This window comes from Crotalus tigris, unplaced genomic scaffold (assembly GCF_016545835.1).
Source record: "Crotalus tigris isolate CLP2741 ecotype Arizona unplaced genomic scaffold, ASM1654583v1 scf7180000020183.615534, whole genome shotgun sequence".
Classification (NCBI taxonomy): domain Eukaryota; kingdom Metazoa; phylum Chordata; class Lepidosauria; order Squamata; family Viperidae; genus Crotalus; species Crotalus tigris.
In genome coordinates this window covers 135,600-158,206 of record NW_024097896.1, presented here as the reverse complement: position 1 = coordinate 158,206, position 22,607 = coordinate 135,600, and the positions used below count along the sequence as shown (strand labels likewise).

Below are 22,607 nucleotides of genomic sequence, written 5' to 3'. Positions count from 1 at the left end.
ATATATCTGTGTCTTCGGCCTGCTGGTATCTACAGGCTGGATGGGAGAAAATAGGCTAAAACTGAATTCTAGCAAGACTATTATTGTTTGTCCACCATCACTGGCTGAGGAATGCTGGGAGTTGAAGTCCACAAGTCATAAAAGGGCCAAGTTTGAAGACCCCTGGCCTAAGCAGTTTATATATTTTTAAAACCATTTCAAAAGGAGGTAGGAAAACCCAAAGACAAGGAACATTATTTTTACAGGACATGCAGTACTTTTGAACACTTCCCTAATGGACATGAAAGATAATTGCTAATAATGTTTTGAATTACCAAAGCTGCAGAAATTATTCACATAAAACTATTTTAATAATTCCCCTTTATTTTCCTTCAATTATCTAGTACAGTCTTGAAATGAAATATTTCTTCCACTGAGTTTGAAATAGATGTATTTATAATTTAAAAACGTAGCTGCCTTTGACAAGATGTTTATGGCTCAAAATGTCTTTTTGGTGACAGAAGCAGCTAAACATTTGTGCCTTGGAAATTTTAAAGGCAAAGAAGATGGATGTGCTATTTCAATAAAGAAATATCATTGATATACAGGTTATCCTTGACTTAAAACCCTAATGGGTATGGGACCCAGTGGGCTGGGAAGAAGGCCCAAGACCTGTGGTAACCAGGAGGAGTGGGATGGGGGAGAGTTATGCAGAGAGGCTGCTGCAGAATTTCTCTCATAAGGGCAGGCAGATTGCCAAGTGCCTGAATTTTGTTCACTGTGGGAATGCTGCACTAGTCATAACTTGGAAACCTGTGTGCGTTTGTGGTAGCTTTGAATGATCACTAAGCTACTGGTCGTAAATTGAGGATTACCTGTATGAGCATATAGATGAAACTGCTTGGAAAATATTTCAGTGTTGACATTTTTTTACAGCAGCCTTGTAATTTGTTGCTTAGCGCACAGACCAGAAAGCTTTTAGGACTATCTGAATGATAAATTATCTGCTCTATAACAAACAAAAATAACCGTCTTTTCTAAAATCTTTAAAATAGCAAAGAAAAATGGTAGAGCCAGATGTTATTTCCAGATCATAGTACAATTTTTTTTCCTCCTCTGATTTTTTTTCTTTGAGACTAAATGTTTGAAAAGGAGAATTATTTTCTACCTTATGTTTGAAAAAAAATATTGCTCAAGAAACGTGTAGCAGAAATAGTTCTGCAAGAGTAAAAATGAGAATGTGTAAAAATTTGAAATTTGCTTTGCTCTGAAATTTGATCTGGTTTGACATAAGGCAGAATTTCTTAGAGATAAAGCTGCAAAGGCTGGATGCTACACCTCAAAAATCTTTCTCGTCTATTAATGCCCACCATACTTTGAAATAGTTCAGTATTCTGTTCTGAAGATATAAAGTGCACCAACTTTGTGAAACAGGATCTGCCTTTCTCCAGCATGATGAGTAGAGAATCCACTGGTGGGTAATCTTAGCCTTCCAGCTCAGTTGAGACTAAGTCAGAAATCTGCCACGCCTCCTTCTGAGCTGGACCTTACCCAGTTTTTGACTTAGTCTTAGCTCAGCAGGATGCAGTTGTTCTTGGCTCCTCTGAATTTCTAGATTAGGTTAAATAATTAATTCCAAATTCAAATTCCAACTTTAATTCCTACTGTATAATTCGGCTACAAATTAATTGAGTTAGCTTGAGAGCTGACTGCAGCCTCGGCTCCAGCAAGCCTTGCAGGCTCCAACTGAGCTGTTCTCCATTCTCGGACTCACCAAGACTCTGGTAACATACAGATCCTTCCAGGAGGCACGGGGTGTTAGCCTTAGCTGGGCGACCCCCTGTGGAGCCTTGAGAGACCGGACAGCCTCGCCGGAGCATGCTGTTGCCATGAGGCATCTGACAACTGCAGCCGACGATCCGGATCGCAGCGGAGACTGCGCAACGAGCGAAACCGAAAGTGCCTCATTTTTCAGCCCCAGAGGGAGGAAAGCTTAAAACAACAGTCAGCATCTTTCCCCTCAGGGTCTCCCAAGGCAGGGAAGGCCTGGCCGCTTCACAAACAGCCATTAATTTTGGCGTGGCCGCCATTTTGAGAGCCCCGCAAAAGCCTCAGTTCAACGATTCAGGCTTCTATATCGGAATCCAGGCTCTTTCTTTATCCTGCTGTGACAGGCACGGATTCGGGGCATACTCCATTGCACTGGGCTTCCTCTTGTGATAGTATAAAAGGCTACAAGGACCTCCTACTCACGGCCTAGTGTGCTCGTCAGGACACAGAATCAGTGGCGCGGCCGCCATTTTGGGCTCCCCAGACAGCCCCTTGGTATATCTCAAAATAATTGGCAGGCCTTTTGGCCTTTTCTGACAAGACAGCTGGCCTTCCAAAGGCATCACAGAGCCTCCAAGGTTTAAGGACTGGGCCAGAGGGAATTTATTTAAAGAAAACCTACCGCTGCAGGCCCTTAACCTTTGGTCATTGACATTCAACATCCACTTAAAAGGGGGAAATTGCTAGACTCCATCTGTCCCATTTAGCCACGTGGCGCTGTGCCGCAGGGCCTAACAGATAGTTCTAGGCAACTATCTGGCTGCCAGTTCTAGGCAACTATCTGGCTGCCAGCCATTGCTGTTGTTCAGAGCACGGGGTTTCCCTCTCTGACAACCAGATCTGTGTTCCACCCCCCTTCCTGGATATCTCCTCTCCTGCCCAGAATGTCCAGGTGGCAATGGCAGACAGTGCAACTCCTCAGCCATCGCTTCCACCGCAGAAAAAAAGTACAGATCCTCTGATTTAGAAGTGGTGGAAAGGAAAAAATCTAAGGCAACGGCCTTGTCCACTAAGAAGCCCTCCAAAGCTGCTGAAAGAGAGGCCTCGAGGAGACATCAGACACTGGAGAAGGAGTTTCCAGAGTTCAAAGGCTCACCTCCAGTGGAGCAGAAGTGGTTTCCCCCGTCCCACTGGACCGCTCACCATTTGAGCCTCAATACGCACCTTCTAACGCTGCCCCTAGGGCATGGTCTCCTCAGGGGGAAACTGGACAAGTTGGTCCCCCTCTCTTGCAAACATTCGGGGAATTTTCCCTTCCCCCACAACACAACAAGGCCTGGAAGCCACATATACACCTACAGCAGCTGGCATCCGCCCAACAGAACAACAGGGGATGTGGCCGGACCAATTGCAGGCCTTTATGCACCAGGCCTTTGCACAATACATGGCCTCCTCCATGGGTCAACGGCCTTTACAGATGCCCCTGCCTCCCCCAGCATCTCTCTCTCAGACAGGACTCGCCCTGTTTCCCAGTTCGGGCAATTCGGACACATCCTCTCAAGTAGGAGAGGATGACTCCATGGACTTCAAAACTTTGGACATGCCCATATCTGAGGACGAAGAGGCGGCTCTGGATCCATCCCCGGCATCTGGCCTATTTGACCTTTCTCTATTCAGATCACTGCTTCTGAAGGCCTGTACTTTGGCCAACATCACACCTGAGCTGGAGCCTAAGCCAGTGGCCACCACTACCCAGGACTTTGTTCTCAGAGCCAGTGGTTGAGGAGAAGCAGATTCCCTGCCCGCCTTTCTTCTGCAGCACGCTGGAAAAGCAATGGTCTTCCCTGGGCACTCTCCCCACTCCAAGCGGGACTTTTCAACGTCTCTTCCTCCTTCTCTTCCCTCCTGGAAGTGCTACTTGTGGACAGTCCCCTAACCTCCTTGTTTTCTTCCTCCACCATACCAGGAGACATGGCAGAGGTCTTGAAAGTGGAGGAAAAGAGATTCAAATTTTCCCTCTGTAGAGCTCATCAAGCCTCGCCGTGGTCAGTCAGAGCAGCAACATCATCATCTTTCTTCGCCAGGTCGTCCATCATGTGGCTCCGCGAGCTCCAGTTGCTTATTCCCCCTGACCAGTGCGAGTGCACCAGGCATTGGGCAAATTAGTCGAAGCATCCGAATACATGGCAGACGCATCGCTTCACTCTGCCAGTTACTCCGCCAGATCCATTGCGGCCACTGTCTTGTCCTGAAGACTTCTCTAGCTAAAACAGTAGCGGGCCGACCTGAAGTCCAAGTGGCGCCTGCCAACCGCTCCTTATAGTGGCACGCACCTTTTCGGCCCTGTCCTCGGACCATATCTGATAGAGGGAAAGGACAAGCGCAAGGTGCTTGCACATCCCTCTAGGAGGGCGGACAGAAAGCCACAAGATTTCCGGAGGCAGTCCTTTCGAGCCGGGACCGCCTGGGACTGGAGACTACCCTTTCGGGCCGGACCGTCCTGGGATCGGCCCCAAAACTCTCGATCCCTTCCCCCCAGGCAGGATCACCAGCAGGACCACAGAACCCCAGAGCCAGGTCCCTGTACCAGATCAAATGGCCCTTTGGGGGCTCCGGAGGTCATCCGTATAGAGGGAACAAGTGACTCCAGGGAGACCTCTCCCATAGGGGGTCGACTATCCCTATTCAGCAACACTTGGGAGGCCACCATCACAGACTCATGGGTGATAGACACCATCCGACACGGCCTTGCCCTGGAGTTCTTATCCGTACCTCCAGGTCGCTTCATAGCGTGTCCCAACGCAAGGAATGCCACCAAGGCAAGACTCATATCCATGGCCATCTCCCATCTGCTGGAGATAGAAGCCTTAGAGCTAGTGCCCATGGAATAGAAAGGACAGGGGTTTTACTCCATTCTGTTCATGTTACCGAAGGCCTCGGGAGGCTGGAGGGCGATATTGGACTTGAAAGGACTAAACTACTTTTTTTTCTTTTTTTTAATTAAAGATAAAAACCGAGCGCATACAACGAGAATTTATAATGTTTTAATAGAAATGGATTCGGAAATGGGAATTAGTTAAGGATCGTATGGTAAAATGGGCTCAAAATGTTCAAGAACCGATTCCATTGGATACATGGGAGGTAATTTGGGATAGAAATGTAAAATTTACCCAGGCACAAAATTTAAGAATTTTTTTTTATAAAATTTTTTATGAAATGTTTTATAGATGGCATCTGGATCCTAAAAAGTTGTCTTGTGGCAGTTTGGATGCCACTTATTTTCATATATGGTGGACTTGTAGAAATATAAAAGCCTTTTGGATTAAGATTTGGTGGAACATTCAACAGATTTTCAAAAGAAAGATAAAGTTTACCCCACAATTATTTTTATTGGGTGTTATTACAGATTGTGATGCTAAAGAAATTAATTTGATGTTGAATCTCATAACAGCGGCAAGATTATTAGTAAGGCAATATTGGAAGAAGGATTGCTTGCCTACTATAGAAGAATGGACACTTAAAGTGTCAAATTTAGCAGAAATGGCTAAGATTTCTGCTTACTTGAAGGATCACTCACAAGAAAGATACATTTCGGTTTGGAGAAGATGGATAAATTATATTCAGAATAAATATAGGACTAAAAAGTTTCATTTAGCCTATGAGTGAATTTTATTATTATGATATTATTATTTTTAGTATTAGTAATAATAATAATAGTAAAGTTGGAAGGGACCTTGGAGGTCATCTAGTCCAACCCCCTGCTCAGGCAAGAAACCCTACACCATTTTGGACAAATGGCTGTCCAGTCTCTTCTTAAAAACTTCCAGTGTTGGAGCATTTACTGCTTCTGGAGGCAGGCTGTTTCACTGATTAATTGTTCTCACTGTGAGGAAGTTTCTCCTTAGTTCTAGGTTGTTTCTCTCCTTGATTAGTTTCCACCCATTGCTTCTTGGCCTGCCTTCAGGTGCTTTGGAAAATAGCTTGATTCCCTCTTCTTTACGGCAGCCCCTGAGATATTGGAATACTGCTATCATGTCCTCCCTTGTCCTTCTCTTCCTTAAACTAGACATACCCAATTCTAGCAACCGTTTCTTATATTTTTTAGCCTCCAGTCCCCTAATCATCTTTGTTGCTCTTCTCTGTACTCTTTCTAGAGTCTCAACATCTTTTTTACATCGTGGTGACCAAAACTGGATGCAGTATTCCAAGTCTGGCCTTTCCAAGGCATTGTAGAGTGGCATTAATACTTCACGTGATCTTGATTCTATCCATCTGTTAATGCAGCCTAGCACTGTGTTGGCCTTTTTGGCAGCTGCAGCACACTGCTGGCTCATATTTCAGTGATTGTCTACTAGGACTCCGAGGTCCCTCTCACAGTTACTACTATTGAGCAGGGTGCCACCTATGCTGTACTTGTGCATTTGGTTTTTCTTGCCTAAATGTAGAACCTTGCTTTTTTCACCATTGAATTTCATTTTGTTAGTGCCCAGTATTGTTTAACAATTTGGAGATTGTATTGTTTAATAATTAGAATATTAACTTGTTTATGTTTTTATTATTATTATGTTTATTTTCAATTTGTTTATATTTATGTTAAAGGGGAGTTAAAGTGCATGGATTTGGTTATTTATATAGTTGGTTAATGTTAGTTAGATTATGATTATCATATTTGTAATCCTGTATTCAGATCTGGGAAGTGAGGAGGGAGAAGGGTTTTTTGGGGGTTTTGGGAGGGGTATATTGTAATTTTTATAAAACTTTTTAATAAAAAAAATAAAAAAGGACTAAACTACTTCTTGACCTACAAACGGTTCAAGATGCAGACTCTCAGGTCTATCCTGGCCAGCATCAGAAGGGGGGATTTCCTGTCCTCTATAGACCTAACCAAAGCTTACCTGCACGTCCCGATCCTCCCCGAGCACTGCAAATTCCTTCGGTTTTGTTACGCGCACCGGCATTTTCAGTACAAAGCGCTCCCGTTTGGCCTTTTTTCGGCCCCATAGGTGTTCATGAAGATCTTAACGGTATTAGCCACCCATCTGAGAATGATTCCGGTGTGCATTCAGTGCTATCTGGACGATATCCTTATCCAGTCCCGCTCCTTCCGTTCGGCCCAGTTGGACCTGGAAATCACCATCAGAACTCTTCAGGTTCATGGATTCTCCATGAACTTCCAAAAGAGCCACACGGTCCCTTCAACTCGCCTTCTCCACCTGGGAGCGGTCATAGACTCAAACCTGTGCAAGGTCTTCCTTTCCCAAGAACGCTGGGACACATCTGGACCCTCATACACCGGGTTCGGAGAGAGAGGGTAGTTCCTCTAGTCCAGCTGCCACAGCTGCTGGGGAAGATGGTCTCCTGTATGTGGATCGTTCCATGGGCCAGGCTGCATTCTAGAGAAATCCAGTGGTTCCTTCTTCCCTTTCAGAAGCGGAACATGAGCTCTTGCAACAGGAGGGTGAGGGTCCCACGCCAGACACTGTCGTCTCTCCTGTGGTGGACCTCCCCAGCGATGGCTAAGGGATCCCTCTTCAAGGAGCCTGCCAGGCTCACCTTGACCACAGATGCCAGCCTGTTTGGCTGGGGCGCACACTCCAGACACATCTGGCCCAGGGTCAATGGTCCCGCTCAGACTTGAGCCACAGTGTAAACTGGCTAGAACTCAGGGAAATTCACCTGGCCCTCCGCCACTTCTCCACCATAGTAGCAGGACAGCATGTACTAGTCTTGACAGACAACGTGGCGGCAAAGGCGCACATAAACAGGCAGGGAGGGACCCAATCCAGATCCCTTATGCTCGAAGCCCACAGTCTGAACTCTTGGGCAGAGGCCAATCTAGGCTTGATCAAGGCAGAGCATATATCAGGGGAGGCGAACCGTCAAGCGGACTCCCTGAGCAGATCTAAGGTGGACCACTCAGAGTGGCGTCTGGACCCCGTTCTGTTCAGGGAGATCTCGGACAAATTCGGCCAGCCTCAGTTGGACTTCTTTGCCTCCCCAAACAACTCTCAACTGCCCAGGTACTTCACCAGGTTTCCATTCCCAGGGGCAGAGGGAATGGACACTCTTCGCAGCCCAGGGGGTTGCTATATGCATTCCCTCCCCTCCCACTAATTCCGGCAACCGTCCGTAAGATGCTTCAAGAGTAGGCGGAGGTCGTCTTGGTTGTTCCACACTAGTCACGTGCTTTTAGTCCTGTCAGAAAAATCTTAAAGGATAGTTAGATGCCACTATTTATTTATTGAGCAGGTGGGCTTCTGTGTTTGCTTTTTAAACAGCCTATTATAAAAGAACACACAGCCTAAATGTCTTTTCACAGAGTATTATAGAGAAGCAGCTAGTGAAATTCGTTCTTTTATATATTAAATAATGTTTTATAAGAAGATTCTTCAATACTTTTGTCTTATTATATAATGCCTGAATGTGGAGCTTCATTAAGAAATGATCCTGATTGGGATCTGAAGGGATGCGTACCAGCCAATTTTGGGGTACAGTTAAAGAGTATATTTTCTCCTAAATATATTAATATATTATTTATAATAACATTATAAATATAATTATTTGGATTCATTTTGGTTTGAGAATCTGTCAGTTAAAAAAAACAGCAAGAAAAAGATAAAAGAAGAACAATTGGTTGAATAGAGAAAGACTGATCTACCTATTAGTTGTCATATGATTCTTTCCTACAAATGCTCTGTCCATCTATAGCTGTCCGTCTATCTTATAGGATTGTTGTACATAAATATGAAGAAAATAACCCAGACCAGTTTTATTTCAGTGCAGGTAATTTTGAATTTAAATTGGTACCGTATATGCTGGCGTGCAAGGCGACCCGGCGTATAAGACGACCCCCGTATTTATTGCCGAGCTGCATTCCTAAAACTACCAGTATTTCCAGCGTATAAGACAATTCGGCGTATAAGACGACCCCCGTCTTTGGCGCCGATTTCAGCGCTCGCGGAAGTCACCTTATACGCCGGCATATACGGTAATGCCAGATTGTTTTCATCCTGGTTATATATCTTAGTCTTGTATTCAAAGCAGTTATCATCTCATTAGTGATTTATTGTATTTTTAGAACTATATTCCTGACAGAACTGTACAAGATGCATGTTGAATAATTTGATGTAACATATTTTATTAAGGCATGCTTTTTGCATGCTTCTTAGAGTTGATAAACTTAAAACATAATAGCATCAGTGCATCATGCAATTAATACATTTTAATTACCCATGCAAACAGGAGGAATAGTTTTACTAAATGATACTGTGGCCACTCCGGGAATTAAATGAAATTGAAACAACCTAAAAAGCTACTTTAATGAAAAGACATACATATGGGAGAAAATTGCAGATGATAAAAATATTTGCCAGAAGTCTGACAGAATAGAATTATACGTAGAACCCTACAATACTGCAATAAGTAAAGTTTGGCTGTTTCTTTTTTCAATGTGTGTTCACTTTTCATAAATTCTGGTGATCTGGTACATCTTTCTCTGTGTTCAGAACAGAATATATTTCTATTTCTTTATCCTATCCTAACAATAATTCCTGATAAAATTATTGGCCAATGAAACATATTTTAACCGTCCCAGTTTAACATGTTAACCATTTGTGATACATCAAAAAGAAAGGATAAATACTATTTCTTTACAACAATAGCAAAATATGTTCTGCCTAACATTTCCTATACTTCATTCTGAAGCTGTGTTTAAATGACTTCAGTTTCAATGAAACTATATTAAAATTTTTAAATAAAATCAGTAATTTGTTATACATTTATGCATGTGGTAAGGATCTTCTTTTTACATATTTTTTTACTTTTCAGGAAAGAAACACAAAGCTGAATTTCAGCTTTTAATTGACCAAATGAAAAAGCAAAAGAAAAATGCAAGCAAAGAACAGATAAAGGAAGAAAGACCAGAGCAGAAAGAAGAAAGATTGGAGCAGAAAGAAGCAACTACTGAAAATGGTATAAGTGCTAATTATGATAAATTAATATAGTTTCACTAATAAAACAAAAAATAATGTATTAAACAAAAAATAAAACATATTAATTTCCATAAGAGTTGATTTAATGACCTTCTAAAATTTCTGTTCAACTTTATTTTGTAAATTTCTAGCTTTGGAAGATAGAATTGCATCCAATGGAAAGGTGTTTATGAATTGTTTGTTTGCTACCTTGTTTACTAAAATTGGACAAGAAACTTAAGCATTCATTTTAATAAAGTTTTTAAGGTCATAAAGATACAAGGTTTGTAGAGTTATTTTACACTATGTTATGTATCAAAGAAAGACAAAAAAGGAAATTGTATTGTGGGGTCCTTGGTGCTCTCTGAACTTGGTTATTTGCTTGCAGACATTTCATTACCCAACTAGGTAACATCATTAGGAGCCGTGGTGGTGTAGTGGTTAGAATGCAGTATTGCAGGCTAATTCTGCTGACTGCCAGCTGCCTGCAGTTCGGCAGTTCAAGTCTCACCAGCTCAAAGTTGACTCAGCCTTCCATCCTCCCGAGGTTGGTAAAATGAGGACCCAGATTGTTGGGGACAATATGCTGATTCTGTAAACCATTTAGAAAGGGCTGTAAAGCACTGAGAAGCGGTATATAAGTTTAAGTGTTATTGTATTATCAGTGATGATGATTAATACTGATGTTTTACCTAATCAAATAATGAAATATTTGTAAGCAAGCAAATAAGCTCAGAGGGCACTAAGGACTTCACACTTTAGCCCTGAACTACATATATTCTCTATTGTGTATCATGAAAATAGAAACAGTTTTTGGCTCCTGTATTTTCTAATTCCTAATGTTGCTATTATTTTTTCTTATGGTCTGAATTTCAACTATCCAGCTGATTTCAACTTATGACTTTTCCTTTTGGCTAATTTACAGTGCATTCAGAAAGTATTCAGACCCCCTTCAATTTTGTTATGCTGCAGCCTGATTCTATGTTGTTGAAATTTATGATGGAAACTTATTAATGTTGGCCACTGGATCTGTCCCATAGGAGCAGATGACAATCCTTCAAAAACAGTTTTTATCAGTTCTTACAGGGCATAATACAAATAACTTGGAATATATACGGAATGGTACTCATATTGCAATGGATGAACTACAGATATTTTAAAAGATCTTCGGACAAAGTTTTCTTTTGCTGCTATAACTCTGATCTTTGTTGTCGATATTGTCTATCTGGTTTGTTCCCTCAGCTGACATGCACCTATATTTTCTACAACTGTGAATTGCAGATCAATGCAAACTTTGTTTCAGTAATGTTACACTCTGTTTTCCATAACTTTAATTTTATCTGTCACTTTCATCCTTCTTCTTTGCAATTGGAAATAAAACGTAAAGGTGAAAAATAGTAGTGATGTCAGGCTTAAAAAAACGTTAAATTTAAGTGGTCTGGATCCTACCAATAATGTTTATAGATTATATTTTCCTCTTCCCTTAACATTTCCTTAATAAAATTCCAATGTTATTGCCCTGCTTCCCTTTTTCCACATCTCAAACAGAAAAATGAGATTCAGACTTGATCATAACTTGATCATCCATGTGAATGGAGATCTGCCTCACCCAGGGATGTTTGTCTTTATGGGGTACTGAATGTAGATTAACGAAAAAAATGAATTTCAACAACTGTAGAATCAGGCTGCAGCAGAACAAAATTGATAAAAGTGAAGGGAGTCTGAATACTTTCTGAATGCACTGTATTTCTTATTATAAGGAACAAGCTGAATATGTGGGCATGAGTTGGGCAGAACAATAGTGGGATGAAAAAGGATGTGAATGAAATGATTTAGAGCAGTGGTTCTCAACCTGTGGGTCGGGACCCCATTCGGGGTCGAAAGACCATTTCATGGTCGCCAAACAATGCAGTCTGCCATTTTTTTCCCCCTTTTCCTTAGCTGTGCTACTCCCTTTTATTCTATTGGCTTTTGAAAGCCAATAGAATAGACTCTTTTGAATAGAGTCTAATTCTATTGGCTTTCAAAAGCCAATAGGAATTGTCCAGGCTGTCTCTGCCCTGCTGGGCCCGCCAAAAGTCCCATTCTGCAAACGGTGCTGCACCAGTTGAGTAGTCCTCGACTTACGACCGGTTGAGTAGTCCTTGACTTACGACTGGTTGGGGGTCGCGGCATTAAAAAGGTTGAGAACCACTGATTTAGAGTAAGATGCATAGTTAATAAGCAAGAACTATAAATTTATTTAATTCACTTTTTGATATAAACTAATAAATTTAGAAGTGAGTCATAATTCAGTCATTTCTCAGTTTTTATACTTCTGTGGATTTTTAAATATTCTCTAATTTTAAAAAATGGTATTTCACTTCCAAAAATTGTTTCAAAGCAATACCAAATTGTTTTGGAATTTAATGAAAGGGCTAAATAAGGAGCTTCCAGCAGAGTGAAGGGAACTAAGCAAAATTGAAATGGAATCTTATTTTCTTAATTTCTAAAGGGAACAAATGACGAAAAGGAAATTATAAATGTTTTGAGAATATTGAAAAATAATAAAACCGCAGATATAAATGATAGAATGAAAAAATATGGATATGGTTTGTACAAGTGACCGTATAATTCGATCAATGTGCATATTAAGAAAGCATCTGTGTCTGACAGTTGAAAAAATACTGTCAAGACAAAGGATACGGGAATCCATTGGGAATAGTTTACCAAGCATATCTGGGAAGTGTTTGGGCAAATTCTTATCCAAAGGATACAAGAAATGACAATAAGCAAATTTTGGAAAATGCAATGCCATTTAATTTTTCTCGGAATAAAAGATTATATTACTCCTCAGTAGATCATTGAGAAATTTGGAGAGGTCTTATGATAAAACGAATAGGCTTCAATTATGGAATATTTTATATAAATCTGGAATTGCAGATTGATTGCTCCTTGTAAAAGAAATATACCATGGAACTAAAGCATTTGTGACAGTAAATAGAATGCTGTATGAATATTCAGTACTGAGCCAAGAGTAAGAAAGGATATGCGAATACTTAGCTTTTTAAAGTATTCATCAAGAAACATATAGGAAATATTGGTCAGGTTAGTTAGGAACACGAATGGGCAGGTACTTTTGTAAGCTGACAATTTCATTGCTGAACACTTGAATAATTTGCAGCCTTTCTTAGATTATTAGATGTAATTATTAGATTTGTTAGAGATATTGAAGAATATATAATGTAGTATGTAATGAACAGTATTAAATTTATTAGGTGTAATGGAAAGTATGGATGTGAAAAGAAAATAGCAAACATTAAAGTGACAAAACAATAAGTGAATGAGTCCAAGTCATACATATATGGTGGAACAGTAAGCAAGAACGTGATTTTATGTATCTTAATAGAATGTTTACCAAAGATGAGAAAATGGATGGAAAACATTTAATAGATGCAAATGTTAGTACAAAGAGAACAAATAATATGATACATTTCAAAAGAAGCAAAAATACCTGTTTAGCACAGCTCAGTTTATTAAGTGAAGTAAGAGTTGAATGCATCAGAAAAAAACATAAAACTAAGTTGAATACAATGGAAATAATAGAGTTAGAAGAGACCTTGCAGATCTTCTAATCCAACCCCCTAGCCAAGCAGAAGACCGTATATTATTTCATAAAAATGGTTGCCCAATTTCTTCTTAAAAACCTCCAGTGATGGAGCAAGCCATTCCACTGATTCTCACTGTCTGGAAATTTCTCCTTAATTCCAGGTTCTGTCCTTGATTAATTTCCATCCATTGCTTCTTGTTCTGCCTTCAGGTGCTTTGGAGAATAGGTTGGCCTGATCTTTTGGGACATCCCCTTAATAAATTACGTGAGTGTGCATGACAAAAGAGAACAAATATGGTCAAGAATCAATGGATGTGATTGGATGAAATACATATGAGTGATCAGTATGAGAGAAATATGAGAGAAGTGGTTTGGCCATACACGGCTAATGAATGAAGATAAATCACATGAAGGAAAATTGTCAGAGGAAGATTAATACTGAGAAAGTCAGTTAAATGGAGTTGATGAAATCCTTCAAAACAGACAAAAATAAAGTAGAGAAGGAACTCAGTTGTTATATAAATGTGAAAGCAAGAATGGTTAACAAGGAAATGATGGATGAGGAGATAATGAATTATGTGGGTATAAATTAGATTTACTGAAATTTCCTTTTTTTTCTTATCTCCTGTGTCAGATTTTTTTGCTTAATATTGTTTTTCCAACCTTTGCATATTTTTGCTTACGATGAAAAGGAACGGCATACCTGTGAGTGTACGTGTGTATGTATTTGAAGTCTAAATTTAAAAACCTAATTTTATTTATGGACAGATTCATTTTTTATACTTTTATGGAAAACTTCTTATTTTGCACTTTCATCTTGGCAGTTACTTCATTTTAAGGATCTAAATCCCAACTGTTTTCAAGTTAACAAGTTTGCTTTTTTGGCCTGTGACTGAATCTTGACCTTGTAAATCTCTCATGAATAAAAATAAACAGAAATATCAGGTTGTTTTTGAACCTTGCTATTGACATCTTATGCAGCACTTGAGGCCCCCTAAATCTGAAAGACTTCCAGGAATAAAATTGATTGCTTTTAGTTTATCCAACAATAATATTCTTCCTTTGTATGGACAGAAATCTTATTGGGTGGAAGGATTTCAAACTTACAGTCTGCAATCCTTTTGCAGTCCCTAACACTGAAAGACTGATCAACACTTCTAGGTAAAATAATAAAATCATACTGAAAAGATGGTTTGCAAGGTGAGAAAATATATATATTGTAATCAATATATATACTGTTGTTTTAAATGGGATTAGAGGAGAGCTTTCACTGTGCTCAGGCCCAACTTCTTTGGTCTGGTTCAGGGGACATTTTTTTTCTTTGTTTCCTTAACAACTTTGTTCCTTGTTTTCTACCTCTTCTATGGAATCTTAGAGACTGGACAGCCATTTGTCCAAAATGGTATAAGGTCTCCTGCTTGTGCAGGGGGTTGGACTAGAAGACCTCCGAGGTCCCATCCAACCCTATATTCTATGTTTCATGTACAGAATAATTTCTTCTGTTCATGTGACTACCCTTTTGTAGTCAAATTTTCACTGTGCTAGTTTTATTTACTAATATACACCTATGTATGTGTGTGTAACTGTGTCTAACTTGAGAAGGGCTATTATTTAATTATTAAAAAGGCTGAAATTGCTTTATCAAAAAGTGTTCTGTTTACTTGGAATTTGAAAACTTTTATCCTCAGTGACTCTCTGGAAGTGTTGACACCTTTCACTGAAGGGAGAGCAGGTTTGCTAATCTCTCTATGAAGTCAGGGAAAAAAAGTTCTTGTTTATATACTCATTCATTTCTCTTATAGCTTGTTCCTTTTCTTCCAAACAGAAAATCATTTTATCATTTGAAGTCCAGATTTGTATAATATGGCTTTTTTTTTTTTTACAAAATCCACTTAAACATTCTACAACAAACTGGGTGTCAAACTGGATCGTGTCATGTGACATATCATGACGTTTTTTGCCTTTGCGGAGCTGGGGTGGGCGTGGCCTGCGCATGATGCATCGGCCCATGGGCTGCCAGTTTGACACCCCTGTTCTACAAGGTTTAGCAATAATTAGTTTTAAAGGATGGATTTTCAAAGTTTTATGCAGTATAAAAACTAATAGTTCTTATCTGAATGTGTTTCAATTATATACTAAGGAAATAGGTATTCTGAAGTAAATGTCAATTGAAACATAGCTGCACCAATTTGCTTTCTCTTCTGCTAGGAGAAAAATTAAGGGTTCAAGAGCAAAGTGATCAGGCCTCTGTCAGCAGTCAGTCCCCCGAAACAGAAGCTGCAGTCTGTGAAGAAAACCTCTGTCTTTTTGCTGCCTGTCAATCCTCTGTATCTTCAAACAGGTGTGTATATGTGTGTATGTATGCAGTATTTATAATTAAAGAGGTGGGTCCAGAATGTAAGTAGAGTGTTGAATGGGATGAATGCTTGGATATAATTGAAATTACTCTGAACCTGACAACAGTTCCTAAAACTACAATATATAGCATTTCCCTTAACAGCATATTTTATCTCTGGGGTGTGAAATTGTAGTCTAATATGCAATTGCATTTTCTGATACATAGAAATCCACAGTCCTGTGATACCCGCAGGACATATATGGTGAGCAGTGTTTTCCTGTTTCTTTTTTTTTTTAACATAATCCATCTATCTGGTTAATTTCCATTTTAGCTCTTTGTTGCCTACTTCTCCATCCTCCTGGTTTTCAAAGTGTAACTCCAATTTCAGTGTTTTTGCTGTTTGCAGATTTATTATTGCATAATAGTTATATATTGCAGCATACATAGCTATGTATAACAGGATTCTTCACTGTTTTTCTCTCATTCATTTTCTGTCTAGCTGCATTCTGTACTTGGAAATCTCTTCAGATTCAGATACTGTTTTCCAAAACCCATACTGACTTGTCCTTTAGGGAACAAAAATAGCCTTGACTTCTCAAATTTATTTTACTTACCACACAGCCCCTTCTCACTCTATGCCATGGCCATAGAAACAGAGAAAAATGCCTCAGATTGAGTCAAGGCCTTGGTTCATGTATTTTTTTGTTGTTTGCATGGATTGGCTGCAATACTATGGGGATTTTGACAAGCATTTTTCCATATCTGGAAAACTCCTTTGCTTTCAGACGTAAACACTATCACTAAACTATGGCCTTTGAAAGCCTCTTAATGAAAAATGCCAGAAAGTTAGTGATATTAGTGAATTATCCAGGTTTTTTTTGTTTTTTATCTTTAAATATTTTTGGCGTAGTTGACATTCAACTGACTTATTCATTCATGCTTCATTTTTCTGGTTAAGAAAAAAAACAAGCAGATAGGCACATGAAAATGTAAAGCATATAAAAAAAATTGAAGAAGGCAATGGGCAATGTCAGCTATATTTTGAGAAAACACTTTTTGAAAATGTAAATGTTTAGCTTACTTAAGGAACAGATATTTTCCATTGTTATTGCATCTCTGGCTAGAAGAATGCTAGTTCAATGTATTGCAGCCAAATAATTGAACAGCATTATTACATTATGTACATTTTAGCTGCAACTAGTATAAAAGATGTGCACTTTATTTTCATGTCTGAATATTATGGATTAGATTACTACAGACAGCTTTGTATTATTGTGTGTTTCATGGCCAAAAGAAAATGTTCCAAACAACTTTTTCTAATTTAATATCTTAGCAAGTTTGAATATTATATAAAATAATATTTGATTATGTAAAATATAAAACTGATTTTTTTATTAATTGGCAGATAAACAGGTATATATAATGAAGAAATTTACCTGATTGGAATGAGGCAAAAACAGCTATTATTCATGCTGGTATAATATACTAGAATTGATTGGGATAGTAATTTATTGTTACATATCTACCTGTCCCACTAGATTTAATCAGATGAATTCACTGTGGGTCCCTTCTCTTAAATATCACTTGGTGGAACCGATTAAATGAGCCTTTTTGTAGTTGCTCCTACTTTGTGGAACAGACATCCTCAAGGTATGGAAGACCTATCCTACCTTCCTTGCCTTCTGGAAGCCATTAAGACCTGACTTCCCTCACCTATTGGATCAGTGAAGGGAAGTCAGTATTTGTGATTCTGTGATAGAATTGTAATGGTGCATGGGAGTATGACAGTGAAATAAATGTTAATTGTGGTGGAAGAAGCAATATATCAATCAACTGTCATGTTAATATGTTCAAACATGAACTTTACAAATCTTAATTTGTGTTGTGATTTATGCAGTTTTTCATTGTATAAGTATAATAAAGCTTTATATTAAAATAAATATAATTCTAATGTTAGACTGTGATATGGGTATACTGCACTCCTTCCAATATGAAACCAGAAAAGTACTTTAGCGCACATGGGGATGTTCCCAAGCCCTGTCTGCAATTCCTTAAAAACTATTTTGTTTGGGATTTTTTTTTCTGGAATTGTGTATCTGTCCATAACTGCAGTGTGGTTTTGAGAACAGGCCTGTTTGGTTTAAGAAAGTGTAGAAAAGTGCTGCAGGAATGCTTCTGTGTATTCCAAAGCTCATTTTTGGTTTTAACTCCTAAGATGTTTCCTGGCTTAATAAACTATTGGATAGTTTCTCCACTTTACTCTTGGTATTTGGCAGCATGATATATTTTTTCTTAATTAAAAACAAATCAAGGTCTTTTACAGGAAAAAGGATCTGACTGAGCAGAAAGTATCTTTTTTTCTCTCAGAAAAGACTAAAGCTAAGGCTAAACAGTTTGGAAGTTGGGTAGTACATACAATTTTGTAAATGTATAAATGAAATAATTACAATTTTCTGATTTGAAATGCATCTGTACAAGGGATAGTTTACAAATGATTCTGAGATGGATTGTCTTCTGATGAGATAGGAGGTGATCAGTGAAAAAGATCCAAGTGCAGAGAAAATCTTGTGAGAAATCAGCTACTTGATGGTTGTCATAGTGAACATGACCATCTCATGAATGACTGATTCAGGTAGTTCTTGCTTAGAGATTACAATTGGATTGGCATCTTAGTCGTTTAGCAAAGTGGTTGCTAAGTGAAACTAAGTGTGCTTATGATCTTACTTCAGCTTTCCTTTGCTTTATAAACCCGCAAAAGTTGTACATGCAAGAATTGGTCATAAAGTTACTTTTTCTCACAATCGTAACTGTGAATGGTCACTAAACAAGGTAGTTACTAAATGAAGATTACCTGTATTGCAATTTGATATCTTTCATATTCCTAAGCAGATGGTAACACCTAGCAGACTTTGCCTGGTTTCAAAAGAAGCTAAAGGTCAGACTTAGTATTTGCATGGAGTTTAAAAGGAAACCATACTGGGAAATCAATGATAATAACTACCTATGTTCTATAAGAAAGCAAGGATAAACTATTTCTGTATAGTATATATATCAAGAAAGTTGCATTAATAGGTATGTAGATACTTTAATAGACTTAAGTGTATAGTGACTTAGTTTGACTTTACCCACACATTGCGTTTTGATTTCAAAATGTTTGAATAGGACCTAAGTTGACCCTTCCAGATTGTATGCCTGGTTATTCTTGTCAAACATTTATGGCTACCTACTTGAAAAGATTGAAGAGGAAGAATGGCTGGTTACACTTCAATTATAAAGCAGTTTTTAGAATCTGGAGACATAAGGATGTATTGGCAAATGTTTAAGTTTTAGCAACTTAAGTCATCCAGTCCCTGAAAACATCCAGGGAATAAATGAAGAAAATGGATCAGATTTGAAAGCTTACGTTTACCACTTGTTAATATGTAATAAAGTTCAAGAGTAGACTACAGCATATTGATGAACTGCTAATATTTTCTGTATATTAGTTGCAATAGTAAACCTGCTGGGAACTTAGCTTCTGGAATTCTTTCCAATCCCTTAAACAAAGGTTTATGTGATGGGGAAGGAAAAAGGAGAGGGCTTAGAATAGAACAATAGGTAACAATCTGAACCATTGTCTAAGTGTTTCTCCTGTAAGGATCCACTGGAGATTTTTTTCTTCTTTGTACTCTCTGGCCAGATATAATGCTTCTTTATTTTATTTATTTGATTATGCTATATCAAAATTTGGCCCTAGTCTATTTAGCTGCTGGAGACATATTCTTTTAACAGACAATTCTAACCCTTTTTACGTAACAACTTTCAAAAGTTCTGCTAGGTTAGAAAGAAAAAGGGCATGCATTTCTTAGTTATCTGTTGTTGTTCTGTTGTAATAGTTTATTTTACAAAGGTGAGGTGACTTCAAATTCTGTTTTCTATTTTTGTAATATAAAATTCATACCCATTGTCAATCATTTGGAAGGTAACACTAGATAATGAATATTAATTAGCCTTTAGATTTATTTTTATCAAAATTTCCCAAATTTCCATTTTTACTACTGCTTTTTCATAGACAGATCAAGTAGTTAACAAAAAAGCAAAAAATCAAGTACTTAAAAAAGCTTCATTTTCTAAGAATAAATTAGCATTAAAATAACATTTAAAATAACTTTGCACATCACTGTTGAAATGAAGAAAATTCTGCTTTTCTTGACCAGTTCTCACTCAATTTGATGAATTTGCTTTAGGAATCCTTTCAAAGAAGGACATGTTGGATAAATTCTCATGACTTGGATTTGCCATTAGTTTAAGTGGTCAAAGGGTATCTGTAAAGGACTTAAATTTTATTTTACAACCATCTCTCCCACAGTCTGTAGCCTCTTCTTGGCATCCAATATTTGACTTAAATCCCAAGAGAAAGTGCCATGAGGGAATTCTTCCCACTGAGCTTTTTCAGTAGCAATACTACTGTTACTACTAAGAGGGAATTTTGCCCTTGAGAAATTGTTGGAGAATTTCTTCTTCCCCTGGAGAAATTGTGATAAATTATCCACCCAGATTCTGTGATCACAAATTTTGGGTGAAGAATGTTGACAGGCTATTTGTGCTGTGGAATGCCATTGGAGAGGACACAAAGTTCCACAGCCTAAACAATTCCTGGAAAGATCCACTGCTTGTCTAAATGTATTGCTGTGATTGCTGAATCACTTTAGTTCATTTGCTTGTAAAAATGATTTATATAAGCTGCTAAGGTTACACGAGAAAAAAAGGGCATTCAAATATTTTTGTCCCAAACTGGTAAATATTTTGTCATCATATTAAAAATAACTGCAGGTATATTCCAATATATTCTGACTTAGCATGTCAGTGAGAAAGAAGAAATACAGGTAGTGTCAGAACCCTATCTTAGCTTTTATTTATTTGTAAAAAATTATATTTTTATGAATGAAGGTAAATTTATAAATTTAAAATGTATATGCTACCTTTCATGCAGGATTTCAAGCCCCTGAGGCAGGCACTAATATGTCTTGAGCAGCTTCTAACTATCACCCCTTGGTTGTTTCTTTACAAGCATAAAATCATTCTAGACTTTTTAAGCATTACTTTGAAGGACTGTATTGGCCTTGACCATAACTGCCAAAAAGGTTACTTACTTTGTTTATTTGGTGGCAACTAATAATTTTGTCCCCTACAAAGCAGGTCCTTATGTATGGCTGTTCTTCATCTCTCCCTGGTTCAAGGTTAGGTAACATCTCATTTTCTGGTTTCCGAAGTTTATCTTACATGCTAGCATATGTAGACTTGGGAAGATACTGCAGAGTTTTAGTGAAGGACCTACTGGTCCTATACCTGGTGATGTTTCTGAACATCTATGATAGTTATGAACACTAAGATGGTCAAGTGTCCAGAGCATTGCTATTTATCCAGGGAAGTTTAGGTTTAGACTTTAACTCAGTTACTTCAGTACCTCCACCTCTGGAAAGAAAATGACCAAGCCTAGAGAACTAAGAAAATGATTTTCTCTTCCAAAGAATCTCCCCACTTGCCTCTCCTGTTATCCCACAATTATCCATCCCACATTTCCCAGCTCTAGCCCAATTACCTTTGACTGCAGCTGAAATCAGCAGCAATACATTTTTTAAAAAGGTAATATGTAACCAACAGCTCAAAAATTATAGTCCTCTCAGGCATGTCAGCAGCACTATTAAATGGATTTATTCCTAAAGTTCAGCCAAGATCATGGGCAAGATGCAAGAAGTTTTGAGGGGAGAAGGAGAGGACAGTGAAAACTCTTCTAATTATAAATAAGTTTTTTCTAGGCTTTCTGCTACAAGTGGAAGGAAAGGAAGGAAACAACAATGAAAATTAAATTAAAACAAATACATGGCTACAATTGTACAGCAGGTCAGAGGTGTTTTTCACAGCAAACTTGGTAAGCATGGAGATAATACCCAATAGATTGCAGACCCTACATTTAGTCTTTCCAGCAGTGTGAACTGATCAAATTAATGGCAATAGGGCATGCTCATACATAACACATTTTGGAGCCGAGGCAAGCATTTCTAATTACTTGAAATTAAATTAAACTTTGTGCATTGCAACTTCAGTTGCTTGTGACAGTTTTCTTGATGCAATTTTACTTCAAAATGTACCTGGCAATTTTCTTATTTGAATTTTTCATAAGTCAAAGTCTTGGAAAACTTTTATTTCTAATCTACATAGCTCTTCTTTTAATTGGGAATTTTGTGGGGTTTTTTTTCCTGTTCTGCCTGCCAGTGAGTTTTGTGCACCAACCAATTGCATCCACTTATTTTGCTCTTTTGCCCTTTTTCCCCTGCCAAATGAGTTATTGATCAGTTACTTCTGCGAATTTATGTACCCATGCCATAATCTCAACAAAGATATTGCACCAATCAATTTCATTCATGGCAGGAAAATGTTTTCTGACATCAAATTTTAACATTAGCGATGAACAAGAAAAAGAACAAAACTTAGGATTTTTAAAACATTCTAGTATGAGATTCCTACAAACCACTCTGTCCATTTGGGGGTAAGGAACTCACTTATCTGAGACTAGTAGAAGTGATAGTGTATGGATAAATGTGATAAGGAGATAATGTTTAAAGGCAAAATAATATTGGACAGTTTTGCCACAATAGTTAAGAATGTATTGTTACAGAACACAATCTGAGATGTGATTTTTTTTTTTTAGAATCTTAAATAGCATATGGAATTGACTACTTAAATGAGGTACTTTAATGCATTAACCTCTTTTAGCTATTCAGATATATCATTTTTATAGAATTGTCATTTTACATTCATGGCTTGTTTCCAAAATATCTAAAAACATTAAGTACCCTACTTGTTTGGTAAGTTGAGGTAAATATTGAAAGGTTTCGAGTCACACACACCCTTAATTTTATGCAGCACTAGACTTCATTTATAAGAATGAAAAAGTGAGGGACTTTTTCTTTGTGCAGAC

General features: G+C 38.2%; 1 protein-coding gene across 4 annotated transcripts in view; it reads left to right on the top strand.

Annotated features, from left to right (window-relative positions):
- RAD18 (RAD18 E3 ubiquitin protein ligase) overlaps positions 1-22,607 on the top strand; it is a 133,620-nt gene that overhangs the window by 78,413 nt on the left and 32,600 nt on the right. For all 4 annotated transcript variants that reach the window (XR_005559454.1, XM_039365760.1, XM_039365762.1 and 1 more), the window contains exons 10-11: positions 9,577-9,720; positions 15,517-15,649. Coding sequence is in view for 3 of the 4 variants with exons in the window: in XM_039365760.1 (XP_039221694.1) it covers positions 9,577-9,720; positions 15,517-15,649 (277 nt within the window). In the remaining variant the exon portion in view is untranslated. The remainder of the gene's footprint in view (positions 1-9,576; positions 9,721-15,516; positions 15,650-22,607) is intronic.